Genomic DNA, 12,095 nt, shown 5'->3' on the forward strand with positions numbered 1-12,095 from the left:
TTCCCTTCCACAAGCGACAGCAGTTACGTGGAGGCTCTCCAGCATGTTGCAGAAGAAAACAGGTTCTGAACAGCTCCTCTGCAAGAGATCATGATTTAATCCCATCTAGAAGTGTCTAAAAGACATCTAAAAGACACCTTGGTCCTGCTTCACAAGGACATGGGTGTTCATTCTTGCAAACTGAACCACAGGACAAAAGTTTTAATTTCAAAATTAAAGGTAAAATGCAAGGCAAGTGTTGCAAAACTTTCTAATGTCAAACCTATCCTGAGAGCCTAATTACAAATGACACCCTTCAGTGTCACACACATCTCTGTGACATTGCATGCTAACATTTCCAGATGCTCCAGAACAGTCTAACTAACAAACATGTAAATACTGATAGATTAAAGCATACAGCCTTTCCACAACAATTTACTCACCGGTATCGATGCAGAGTAAGGCAGAAGAGTTTGCAAAGGCCCTTCACTGCACCCTCTGGAAGATCTGTAACAATGTATCCCAAAATATTTCTTCATAAATTGATGAGCTCTTAATCTTTAACACAAACGCAATTCACTCCACAACTGAAATCAGTAAACTGCTCACATCACATCTATGAAACTGCTTGCAAGTAAAAGTTTCCTCTTTTTGTACATTTTATGCATATTTTTAAAAATAATGGCAAAAATTGGAACACATGGAATACAGCCATCTTCAGAAAATGAGAGAAATAAGAAAGTTTTAAAAATTTGCTTCAGCTGTTTTATTCAGACCACTTGAAATTTTCTACACTCCCCTCCATAGACGTGTATCTGAATATTCCATGAGAATTAAAAAAAACAGGCTGAGTCAGGAGAGAAACAGGCAACTGAAACACTAATGAAGAACTAATACACACAGTGCTACAACTACTGACTGGAAAAAGCACATGTGCCAAAAAATAGAGTTCTGTGCTACCTACAAACTCCACACTTGGAATTAACGCTGTGACAGAGCACAGACTCCAAATGCTGCCAGCATCCTCCCTCTCACAAAAACACCCCTCATACAGCCCTTGAAACAAAACATTTTAATACTCTCCTCCACCCTGGTAAGCAGGACAATGTCCCCCAAGCTCTTACCTTTCCCAGAAATGCATTTTCCCAGCTCACTGAGGATCTCTCTCCGTTCCTTCACGCTGGCTGTAGTTACTTTTACCGCGAAGCGCTTCAGTGTGTCAGAAATCTGAAACCACAAAGAGGAAACAACATCAGACTGCCTTTGATATCAACCCACAGAACACAAACCAGGCAAGCAGAACATGTCATCTGCTGCCACATGACCTCTCAGTGCCCAAATGTTGGGCATCCACAGTCTCATCTGCCAGGGAAGGGTCACTGTGCATCACACCATGAAACTCTGTCTCCTTGGCTGAAGGATGACTGCTCTCTGTTTGCTAACCTGTCCCCCTGGCACAGTTCTCATGCTCTGTAAGAGACACCCCTCTAAAAGTAACACAGAGTAAGAGCTAACACCAATAACCTGGAGTGCATGACCTTTGAAAGCAAAAAATAACACACTTCAAGAACTCAAAGCTTTTCTATGTATGTTATAGCCTAAAGCCCAGGCAGCCCTGAAGAGAGACTCCAAACTGCAGACAACCCAGGGTGACTGTAACTGCCCATCCTGAAAAACTGACCTGTGGTTCCAGGTGTCAGTAGTTGTGAAATTCTGTACTGGCATTTCCTGTTTTCCAAAATTAACAAGCACATTGCAAGGATTTTGTAAAATGGACTTGCCAGATTAGAAAAGGTTGTGCCTCGCTACCAAATTCCTCCATGTGCCATCAGCCGTGTCCAAGGTTACCCAAGCAAAACAAAAATCACATCACAAAACCCAAAGGTTTTTTTATGCCTGTGTTAATGTGTGCTGGGATCTGCTGGAGGGATGGGACTGAAATCACTCACCTCTGCATTTACAGAAACCAAAACAGAGCTCTCCAGGAAGGGCTTTTGAAATCCTGCTCTTAAATTCAGCCACTTTATATCTTAACAATAATCATCATCTTTTGGAAGGGCAGCAAATGAGCATGTCTTTAGAAACTTATCAAAACTGTTCCTTCTCCCTTCAGTCTTTTTCAAAGAGCTTCTCAGGAACTGCCTTCAGTGAAGCTTTTTGCTGACATGCTGGAAGGCCAATCCTGCTCAGCAACTACCCGGGATTTAGGGACCATCCACACCTCCCTGAGCCTGTGACCACTTCACACCCCCAGCTCTCCTTAAAACTGGATGGAAGCAGGGCTGCACCCCTGAACAGCAAGGACTGGGTCGAGCTGTGGAGGACAACCAACAACCGACAGAACCAGAAGCCATTAAAGAGCTGCTCTGCCTTCAAACCTTCCAATACAGGAGTTCATCATATGCAAACTCAAACCAAGCTCCACTTACTCAAGCTGCTTAATCACAAGCAGGCAGGCAGATGTACAAACAGGAAAAACGTGTTTAAATTCTCTCAACAGTCTAGAAACTGAAATTATAAATTATGTATAACACTACAGGACTTCCCCAGCATCTCAGTGACTTACAGAACCTGCACAAACCCCGACTCCCCAGTCTCCAGGCAAGAGCAGCTGGGACAGGCTACACCTATTTGCTTTTTCCTTTTATTGGGACGTTTATGTACACACGCATACAAAGCCAGCCTACAAGCAACGCTGCTGCAGGCAAACAGAGAGAACAAAAAGGTAATATAACAAAACAAGTTAGGAAGACCTAAGTTGAGAAGACCGGAGTTTGCCTTGGGAACACCTCAAGCCCATCAGGGTTAAACAGGCGGTCCCGGGCACGGGAAGCGGTACTCCGGGCTCCCCCGGCGGGGCGGTGTGAACCGGGGGAGAACGGCGGGGCCGCCGAGCCCATCGAGCCCGGCAGACGCACAGGGGTCGCAGCCGGGCGTTGACCGGGACGGCAACCGCCGCCCCCCGCTCCTCTCCGGCCCGGCCCCGCGGCAGCGCCGGCGGCGGGCGGGCCCTTCCCGCGGGCCGGGCACAGCGCGGTGCGGGCCCGCCCCGAGCCGGCGGACACGGCCCCGGACGGCCGCGGGCACCGAGCCGGGCCCCGCCGCCGGGCCGGGGGCGCAGCGGGGCGGGAGCGGCCCCGAGCGGAGCCCCCGCAGCCCTGCCCTGCCCTGTCCGGCCGGGCCGGCGCGGCCCGTCCCGCACTCACCTGCGTGTCGGCCGCCATCGCTCCGCCGCGACCCCGGAACCGGTAGCGGCTTCCGGGGCGGGCCCGGCGCCGGGCGCTGCCCGCCCGTCCTGGGGAGCCGCGGCTGCTCCGCACGGCGGGACCGACCTCGAGCGCGGGGGAACAGGCGCGGACGGGCGGCGACTGCAGCGCCCAGAGCAGCTGCGGGCGAGGCCTCTGCTCAGCTCGGCCGGGAAGGGCTGAGCTGCCGGCGGGTGTAGAGCAGCGGCACCGAGAACAACCCTCCCCTGCAGCACACGGGGAGGAGGAACAACTGCTCGCCGACAGCACACGGGGCTCCAGGAACAACTGCTCCCCTGCAGCTCCTCGGCCCGAGAACAACCGCTGCAGCACACGGGCCCCCTCGGGTTACACTTTTCCCAAGCCCCAGGTGATGTGGAGACTACACTACGGATGCAGGCACACGTGAAGGTGTAAAATAGCTTTTTATTTCTTCCATTGGGCCAACTGTGACACAAACAGACAGGTGGTGGCTGCTGTTAGTCAAAGAGACCGAATCCCATGTCCTCATCAGACTCCTCCGACTCCTCCTTCGCCGCCTCCTTTGCTGGAGCAGCAGCAGCAGCAGCAGCAGGTGCAGCTGCTTCAGTGACCACAGGCATGGCTGCCACAAAGGCAGAGGGGTCTGCCAGGAAGGCCTTCACCTGCAAAGGAGCCAGAAAAAAAGGTAAACTCACAGGAAACAAAACATTTTGAAGGGCTGAACCTTTGCAATTGCAAAGGCAGCACTTGCAGCTTGCTAGAAGCCAAATGTGCATTTATCACTGCCAGTTATGAAGAACCAAAGGCACTTCAGCTACACTGAAGCCATTACCTTTTCAGCCAGTGGGAAGGTGTAGTCGGTCTCCACAGCCACGGCCAGGACACGCTTGTACCCGTTGATGATGGAGTGGGGCACAGAAGCAATGGTTGGGTACCCAATTTGCAGACAGATGCTGGCAACATTACGAACACCCTGTGGAGAGAGAGACATTCATGTTTCTGTGCTCTGAGGAACAACCTGGACTAGAAACCACAGCAGAGAATGGCCAAGTGATGACTTCTACACTGCCAACAGGAGGGACAATTCAAGGCATCAAGATTTAAATGTCACTGATGTCTGCTCTCTGGTGATCAGTGACAGAACCCGAGAGAATGACAAGGAGCTGTGTCAGGGGAGGTTTAAGTCCAATACTAAGAAAAGATTCTCCCCAGAGAGGGTGGTTGGGCACTGAACAGGCTCCCCAGGGACGGGGTCACAGCCCCAAACCTGCCAGAGCTCAAGGAGCATTTGGACAATGCTCTCAAGCACAAGGTGGTATTGCTGGGGTGTCCTGTGCTGGGCCAGGAGTTGGACTTAACGATTCTTGTGGGTTTCCTTCCAACTCAGGATTTCCTAAGATTCCAAACAGCCTCACTTTTTGAAGCAGCTTCAGATGAACAATCCCACATACAGGGCACCAGGGAGAACTCCTGACTCTGCAGGACCTCACAGAAAATACTACACAGGGCCTTTCACTCTGGGGCAGTGCTGCCTCCCACAGCAGTGGGGCAGAGCACAAGGGACATGGGTTATGGAGCTCACCTCCAGGAAGCGCTTGTGCAAGGTCTCCTCAGTGATGTCCAGCACTTCAGGGTTGTAAATGCTGCCATTGTCAAAGACCTGCTGGATCACCAACCCGAAGGAGAACGGGGAGATGTTCAGCATGTTGAGCAGGGTGGCTTCGCTGGCACCCACTTTGTCTCCAGTCTTGATGAGCTGCACATCGCTCTGAGGAGATCGGGGGAAAAGCAGTGAACATACACAAAGAAATTCCAGCACATCAGTTCAAGGGGACACAAACACAAATGGTGAAAATGGAGCAAATGAGCCCAACACATACACTCCACGTTCACTCCATAAGCTGAGCCAGACACCCTCCTTCCAGTCCCCAAAGTGCAGCAGTCACACTGCTCATACAGTATCTAAGAATTAATGGGAGCTTTGGTCTTCAGAGGTCCCTGAGCTGCCACAGTCAGAGCCCCCAGTGAAGGAACAGCTTTGACAACTGCAGCACGCAGCTCACTGACCAGAATTTCAATGGTTCCTCTGGAAATCTTCGTAGTGATGCCCAAGGCCTGGAAAAAGGAGGTCTTCTCTGGCCCAAGGCCCGTGTTCTGGGCTGGCACAGTCACATCACAAGGAGCAATAGCACCGGCACGGGCAGCAGCTGGCACCTGAGAGAGGGGAGAAGAGAAACTGCAAGAATGCTCACCTCACATCTTGTGGGATCATCTCCTTGCTGACACATTCCTCCCGGATGGACAGCACCCAAGCACACACCAGTGACACAGCTGAACTCAAGCAGTTTGTGTAAGGCTGCAGGGGCCAATTCCCAGCCCTTCAGGACTCCTACTAATGACGTATCCTCCATGAAGACTCAGTTTTATTTTTCATTCCATAATAACAGCCCAGAGATGTGGTGAGGGCTGGTCTCCCTACCTTGTTAGCCAGCAGCATGTCCCGGATCTCGGTCAGATCCTCCTTGGTGAAGACAAAGCCCACATTCCCACGGATGTGAGGCAGCAGCCTGAAGGGAAGACGACAGCCTTCAGTTCTGTTTCTCAGACAACATCCCCTCCTCCCAGACAGAGCACCCAGAAGTGCCCTCAGGCAGCAGTACCCACTTTTCTAGGGCGGGGTTGTTCTCCAGATGACCACGAATAGCTTTGCGCATCATCGTGTTCTTCCCCATCAGCACAACAGCCTTCCCACGCAGGGACATGCGGATCTGCTGCATCTGCTTGGATCCCACATTGTCTGCTCCCACAATGAAACATTTTGGGTAATCATCCAGGAGTTGCTGTAACAAAAAGAACACTGTAACTATACAGAGACAGCCAGACAGAGCAGAGTGCTCAGAGCACAGAGCAGCATTAAAACCTCCACACGTTAAAACGTACAAAAAGGCTGTCAGAAGTTTCAGAGTGCTGAGCTCCAGCTGAGGCTGAGCGTGCCACAGGCTGCACATTTCACTCAGCCATCGAGTCACATCCCTGAACATGTCACCTCTGCAACTACCGCAGCAGATTCTCACGGGAAAAACTGTGGATTGTCTTAATATCTTCCTAATGCCACGTAATCCTTCCTTAAGCAAATACACCACAGCACCCATCTCTTTAAACAAGCCCCCGCAGCACGGCCCGCCCGCCTCCCGCTGCCCCGCGCCGACACTCACGATGATTTTCATAAAATAGTTGGACTTCCACGTAGCCCTGTCTTCCCTGGGCATCTCGGCGGTGCTCCAAGGATCGCCCGGTGGGTTTAAAGACGAGCTGGGACCTGCCAGAGAGAAGCACGGTCAGGTGGGTCCGCACCCTTCCCTCTCCTTTCCTCCTCCCCCCAGTCCGGCCGCGGCCCAGGACCCCGAGTACACTCCGGGTACACCCGGGGTACGCTCCGGGTCCGCTCCCCCCCGTCCCGGCCGCCCAGCCCCGCCCGTGCCCCGGAGCCGCGCGCCGCGCCCGCACCTCCACGAGGGCTCCGGGAAAGAAGGGCCGGAGGGCGGGCCCGCCTTCCTTTATACCGCGGCTCAAGTCCAATCACAGCGAGCCGCGGCGCTGCCTCCCCTCCGCCCATTGGCTGCCCGCCGCGTCAATCACCCGAGAGGCGCGTGACGCCGGCGGAAAGGGCGCGGCAGCCGCGCGCGGCTGGGCGGCGGCGCCCCCTGGCGGCGGGAGGAGCGCACCGCCCCCCCCCCTCAGCCCCACCCTGAGGGGGAACCGCTCCGGGTCTGATCCCTCCCCAGCTCAGGGGCTGGAAACAATCGCGACACAGTCGTGAGAATAACGGTAAAAACTTTATTGGCGTAACTGCAAGAATTTTAAATGGAAAAAAAAAGCGGAGTTAGAAGTTTACATGGGAGGGGGAAAAAAATCAAATAATTGTCGACCCAGCCAAGCTTCCCCCAGCCCAGCCCGGACATGGCGAGAAAGACCTTCCCCAGGGGTAGCGCCCGGTCCGGGGGTGCACACACAGACCCTCCCGGAGCACCTGTCACAGCCCCTGCCAGCTCCTCTCCAGGGCCGGGGACCCCCCAGCACCATCCCCAGCCCCACACCCGGCTGTGCCACCCTAGAACTGCACCTGCAATGAACTACACAGGCATTTGGGACACCACAAGTCGTTATTTGGCAGAGTAGCATCGGTGCAGCATCCCAGCGTGTCAGGCACCAGATGAAGGCAGGAGGTAAATGTGTAATGATCTCAGTTAAGCACTAAGGACACCGAGCCTCCCCTCGGCCCCCAGCACCCTCACAGCACCCAGGGCCTTCCACGTGTGCCAGGAGTGTCACTGACACAACCCTCAACTAGCAGTGAGTGAGGTAGGTTAAAGACTCCCCGCACAGGGAAACTGAGGCACGCGATTACACAGTTTGCAGATGTCATGCCATTTGCAGTGGCAGTGCCAGAAACATCTCACCCCTTTCTGACACTCGGACACAACAGCTGTGTGTCCTCTCAGCGGCACCAAGGATTGACCTTTTCAGTGAGATAAACACACACAGCTTAGGAACACCCATTTAAGTTAAATCGACTTCACAGATGAAAAGGCAAATGCATAAGGATTCTTGCCTCATGAACTCTCCCAGAGCTACACTCAGCCCAGCTGACACAGCTCCAGTGCTCCCACAGTTCCCTTCGGCCTCACACCCACACACTGAGTTCATTTGTAGGGGAAATGAGTGAAACAGTTTCAGTGATCCAAGCAGGGCAGGGCAGCACCTCGACAAGGTTGTGTGACAGGGACCTGCAGTTTCCAGCCCAAGGCTGGGCTGGTTTCTGACACAGCCACCCCTGGGCCCCTAATGCACCTGCCAAGCTGCAAAGCACACCCAGATGCCTCTGGTGACAGTGCTGTAGCACTCTGGAGCAGTAACTGAAACACTGCTCCCTGGGCTGCCTTGGCTGGTACCACAGAACAGCACTGGGAATTTCAGTGCAGTCCTTCCCCCTCCATAGCACCCTCCATCCAGCCAGAGACCTAAAAGTGCTTTAGCAAACATGAGCTAAGCCTCACAATAACCTCACAAATCCAGGCTAAACTGCCCCCATTTTACAGATGGGGAAACTGAGGCACAGTAAGGTTTAGTGACTGGCCCAAAGTTACACAGCTAGTCAGGAACAGTCTGTCTCTCCCACTTTCTCCTCCTCAGTCACAAGACCTTTTTTCCTCAATTTACCCTGCTCTGATTTCAGGTGGCTGAAGAGGAGAAACAGAGGGCAAAAGTCTGAGCTCCTCCCCCAAAGCATCACATTAAGACTTACTCAAACATCCTGGAAGCTGGGCTTTGGGAGAAAGGCAGGTGATTCAAATACAGCAGTTTACAGGTTACAATAAAACCAGAAAACACACTTTTAGGTGACCCAGAGGAGGGGAAAAAAAAAAAGCTATTCACAGTTCACCTGCCTGTGCTAGGGAAAAAATACAAGTCACATTCCCTTCCCCATAGATTCCAGCCCCTCCCAACCCGCAATAAAAAGGAAATATTGAATGTTAGTTCGGCTTAACAAAGCATTGAGGTTATAGATGCAGTAAGCCAGCACAACTGGCACACTGCCTAGAACAGCACAGCTTGATATAAAAGTTGCTTTCTTAAAATCACTTCAAAACCAATTTCTGTATAAGAGGATTAAAAGTAAATTAGATATGAATTCAAAATCAGTGTAGAAATCTACAGTTCTTATCAAAGACTGGATACAGTATTCACTTTGATAGTAAAACTCCAGGTGTGTCACACACACCTGACCCACGGGACTTGTTATACCAGTAACAGTCAATATAAAAGGTTATTGCTGTAGCATCTCTCAGTAGAACATGTTTAACAAGAGCACAGAAAACGGAAACACCAAGGGGCTGACAGGTCTCATTAGCAAAGAGGAAGAAAGGATATAAATTTAGGATTTTTTTTTTCTCCTGGCTTCTTAACCCTCTCCACTTCTCCCCACTCTTGTGACAGTTTCAGGCCCTGACAGATGGGAGATTTTCAGGCCAGATAAACACACACACATCACACTCATTCATAACAGGGATGGATGAAAAAGGCTGCTCTGACCTCTCTGCACCTGCATTTAAAGAAGGGATGATGCCTCTTCCTCTCTCCCAGGAGCAGCAGGCGAGGGGAGCAGATGCCCTGAGCTGGCCTGGATGGAGATGCCTGGCATGGGATGTTCCCACAAGGAGCACACATCAGTGCTGAGGGATGGTCAGGGCTTACCCCACCTTCTGCTCTGGTGTGCTGAGAAAAGGCATTGAGAAAGGGCATAACAAACTAGGGGGGGGAAACCCCACCCCACACATTAACATCTTGATTCCTCTTAATTAAAAAAAAAAAAAAAGTAAGTGGTATTATCTCCCTACAGTGTAATGGAACTGGAGAGACCCTTGCAGGGTCTTGGCTGCCTGTGCTGGTGCTCTGGTCTCAGCAAGTCACACACATGGTGTGGCTCTGTGAGGGGAGCCAGGGTGGCCCTGAGGTTACAGGGTGCCCTTGCTGGGCTGTCGCTCACCCTGCACACGTGCAGGCAAAAGCCTGAGAAGGAGGTGTCAAAGCAGAGGGCTGTGTTGTCTGCAAGTGTCTCGATTTGCTCAGGGAGCTGACACGGGCTGAAACGTACTGGCAAAGACTCCTGCTGCCAGGAGGGGGCTGGGAAGATCTCCCTGTTGGAGCCCTCGAGCTAAGCTCAGCTGTCAGTCACACACACAGACACACACACCGTCATGAGGGATCTCGGCCTCTCTCTACTGAGACACAGCAAGGGCGTTTCCAGTTTAATGGTCCGTCTCATCTCTGGATCTACTGCCTCTCCATAGCAGCAGAAAGCACTTCCCACCCCCCACCCCCCTCCTCCCCTGCCTGGTAAGGTTCCTAAATCACAGTAATGTTCAGAGAGCCAGAACTGCCGAGGGGGTGGCAGAAAGATGCTTTAGCGCCCATCGATGGTGCCTCTAACAGAAGAGCTTGAGGAAGCAGTTCTGGCAGTAGGGCTTGTCGTTCTGCTCTTTGAAGGTTCCTTTGTTGAGCTGCTTGAGGCAGAAGGCACAGACAAAGTGTTCAGGGTGAAATTTCTTGCCCATGGCAGTGATGCAGCGTCCTGTGATGGGCTTCTGGCACCCGGAGCAGAGGGAGCCGCGGCGCTCGTGGTAGTGCACCTCGCAGTAGGGCTGCCCGTCGTGCTCAAAGAAGCTGCCATTGATGAACGGGGTGAAACATTCCTGCAGGAGGACAAAGCAGAGGGGACAGGTTGTGTGAGAAGCCAGGGATGTGGGGAGGGGCAGCTCCACAAGCCACCTCTGTGGCACAGCCCAGCTGTTCTGTGGGCAGGTGAACTGCTGCCCTTCACTACTGTCCTGTTGTCCAGAGCCAAACTCTGTCCACCAAAAAGAGTTTCCAAGAAAAGGCTGAGAGATGGACAGATACAGGCACAAGCAAAGGAATTAACCAGCTCATTCCCCCAGCTAGCTTCACTTCTACAAAGAAAATACTATGGATGAGCTACCAGATGTGTCCAGCCAGGAGAAAGGAGAACACTCCTTCCTCTGAGGTGGGAAACACTGCAGCACCTTTCCCTGTTCGGTTTTTTCTCACTCCAGCTTCCCCACAAGGGCAGGCAGAAGGAGGGACCAACACAGACTTTTATGCAGCAGAATCCTGATGAATACTGGACTGGTTCCAGCTGAGAAAATGAGGCACAATTAATCTTCACAAGTGACCTCTCCACAATGGCTGGCATTAGGCTGGTACACTCTGCAAAGGATTGTCCAACCTGAAACATCTCCAGCAGTTACACACGGATCACTGCTGGGAGAAACTGTTTGTTCTACAGTGCTAATGATTTTGAACAGACAAGGAGAAGAGGATACACCAGCTACATGCTAATTAGTGTCCAGAGCTCCTCCTCCCCCTTGGTGTCAGGCAGCTGAGGACTCTACACTTTAGAACCTGCAACAGAAGCACCCACCACCCCCAGCAGACTGGGGAGACCCCCCAGTGGTGGTCTTGTATGAGTGGGAAACTCCTTGTATGAGTGGGAAACTGAAGCAGCAGAGTGTGGGAGAGTCGAGGATGCTGCCAGATTTGCCAAATATATCAGCAGCAAGGCCCAGAGGAGGAGCCGTGTTTGCAGAATCCTGGTTTTGCTGTCCTCTTCCCTGGGGAGGACACTGACTATCACACACAGCTGGACCCCAACATGTGGAAAGGGATACAGCAAACAGCAGGCAGAGTTGTTAAACACTCACAATACCAGGATGAATACAGTTTGCCTGCAGCGAGTCCAAGACTTTACTAATGCTGACAGTTCAATAAACAGTGTCTTCCCTCAGTCAGCAGGACAGCTGAAAAGTTTGCTCTGATTTAGCAAAAACAGGAAGAGAATCACATCTTGTGTCCTGGAAGACATCCATGTTGGCCCCACTAATTCAGGCAGTGTGGCAGCAGGGGGACAGGAAAGCAGAACTGCTTGATAAAGTCTCAATCTCTGCACAAGAAGGCACAGCTCTCCCCAGCCCCACAGAGTCAGGCACAGCTTCTGCCTCCACTCTCTGCACACCACTGCAGGAGCCACAGACAGTCCCAACAGCACGGTCACAGTCAGATCTGAGCATCACACCAGGAATCAGCAGCTTGTGGTTCTGGCTGCTTCATCTGGTTTCTGCCCTTCTCTCCCACTCTAGGAAGCACTGGTTGATTTGGCTCATCTCTTGGGGCCTTTAAGAGTTAATATTTGCAATGCTCTCTGAAAGAGTGCCAAGCATTTAATCTGCAGTATTCCTGTTTCTTATGCCTGTTGTATGGAGCCTGCCACTATTTCACTGACTTGCATGTTTGTCTGAACAAGGTCAGCCTCAT

General features: G+C 52.1%; 3 protein-coding genes across 8 annotated transcripts in view; all 3 read right to left on the reverse strand.

Moving 5' to 3' along the window:
* Positions 1-3,283, reverse strand: part of GCN1 (GCN1 activator of EIF2AK4) — a 40,245-nt gene extending 36,962 nt beyond the window's left edge. The window contains exons 1-3 of one of the 2 annotated variants that reach the window (XM_064675361.1): positions 3,186-3,283; positions 1,104-1,206; positions 423-486 (exon numbers count right to left, since the gene is read on the reverse strand). In XM_064675361.1, coding sequence (XP_064531431.1) covers positions 423-486; positions 1,104-1,206; positions 3,186-3,203 — 185 coding nt within the window. In that variant the 5' untranslated portion in view covers positions 3,204-3,283. The remainder of the gene's footprint in view (positions 1-422; positions 487-1,103; positions 1,207-3,185) is intronic. The other variant, XM_064675360.1, reaches the window with a different exon arrangement.
* Positions 3,284-3,630: 347 nt separating this feature from the next.
* Positions 3,631-6,837, reverse strand: RPLP0 (ribosomal protein lateral stalk subunit P0). The gene is made up of 8 exons (XM_064675373.1): positions 6,714-6,837; positions 6,422-6,525; positions 5,871-6,046; positions 5,686-5,773; positions 5,274-5,420; positions 4,789-4,974; positions 4,039-4,179; positions 3,631-3,868 (listed from the first exon to the last, which is right to left on the reverse strand). Exons 1-8 carry the CDS (start codon positions 6,820-6,822, stop codon positions 3,704-3,706), a joined length of 1,116 nt encoding a protein of 371 aa, XP_064531443.1. The 5' UTR covers positions 6,823-6,837; the 3' UTR covers positions 3,631-3,703.
* Positions 6,838-7,023: 186 nt separating this feature from the next.
* Positions 7,024-12,095, reverse strand: part of PXN (paxillin) — a 49,452-nt gene continuing 44,380 nt past the window's right edge. For all 5 annotated transcript variants that reach the window (XM_064675366.1, XM_064675365.1, XM_064675363.1 and 2 more), the window contains one exon: positions 7,024-10,459. In XM_064675366.1, the coding sequence (XP_064531436.1) occupies positions 10,193-10,459 (267 nt within the window). In that variant the 3' untranslated portion in view covers positions 7,024-10,192. The remainder of the gene's footprint in view (positions 10,460-12,095) is intronic.

This window comes from Pseudopipra pipra, chromosome 18 (genome assembly GCF_036250125.1).
Source record: "Pseudopipra pipra isolate bDixPip1 chromosome 18, bDixPip1.hap1, whole genome shotgun sequence".
Classification (NCBI taxonomy): Eukaryota; Metazoa; Chordata; class Aves; order Passeriformes; family Pipridae; genus Pseudopipra; species Pseudopipra pipra.

Coding starts and splice junctions, on each gene's coding strand:
- RPLP0 (XM_064675373.1), bottom strand. CDS start 6,822: ATGGGCGGAGGGGAGGCAGCGCCGCGGCTCGCTGTGATTGGACTTGAG. Junction 6,047..6,421: donor ACTATTTTATGAAAATCATC/GTGAGTGTCGGC, acceptor TTTTTGTTACAG/CAACTCCTGGATGATTACCC. Junction 5,421..5,685: donor ACATGCTGCTGGCTAACAAG/GTAGGGAGACCA, acceptor CCCCTCTCTCAG/GTGCCAGCTGCTGCCCGTGC.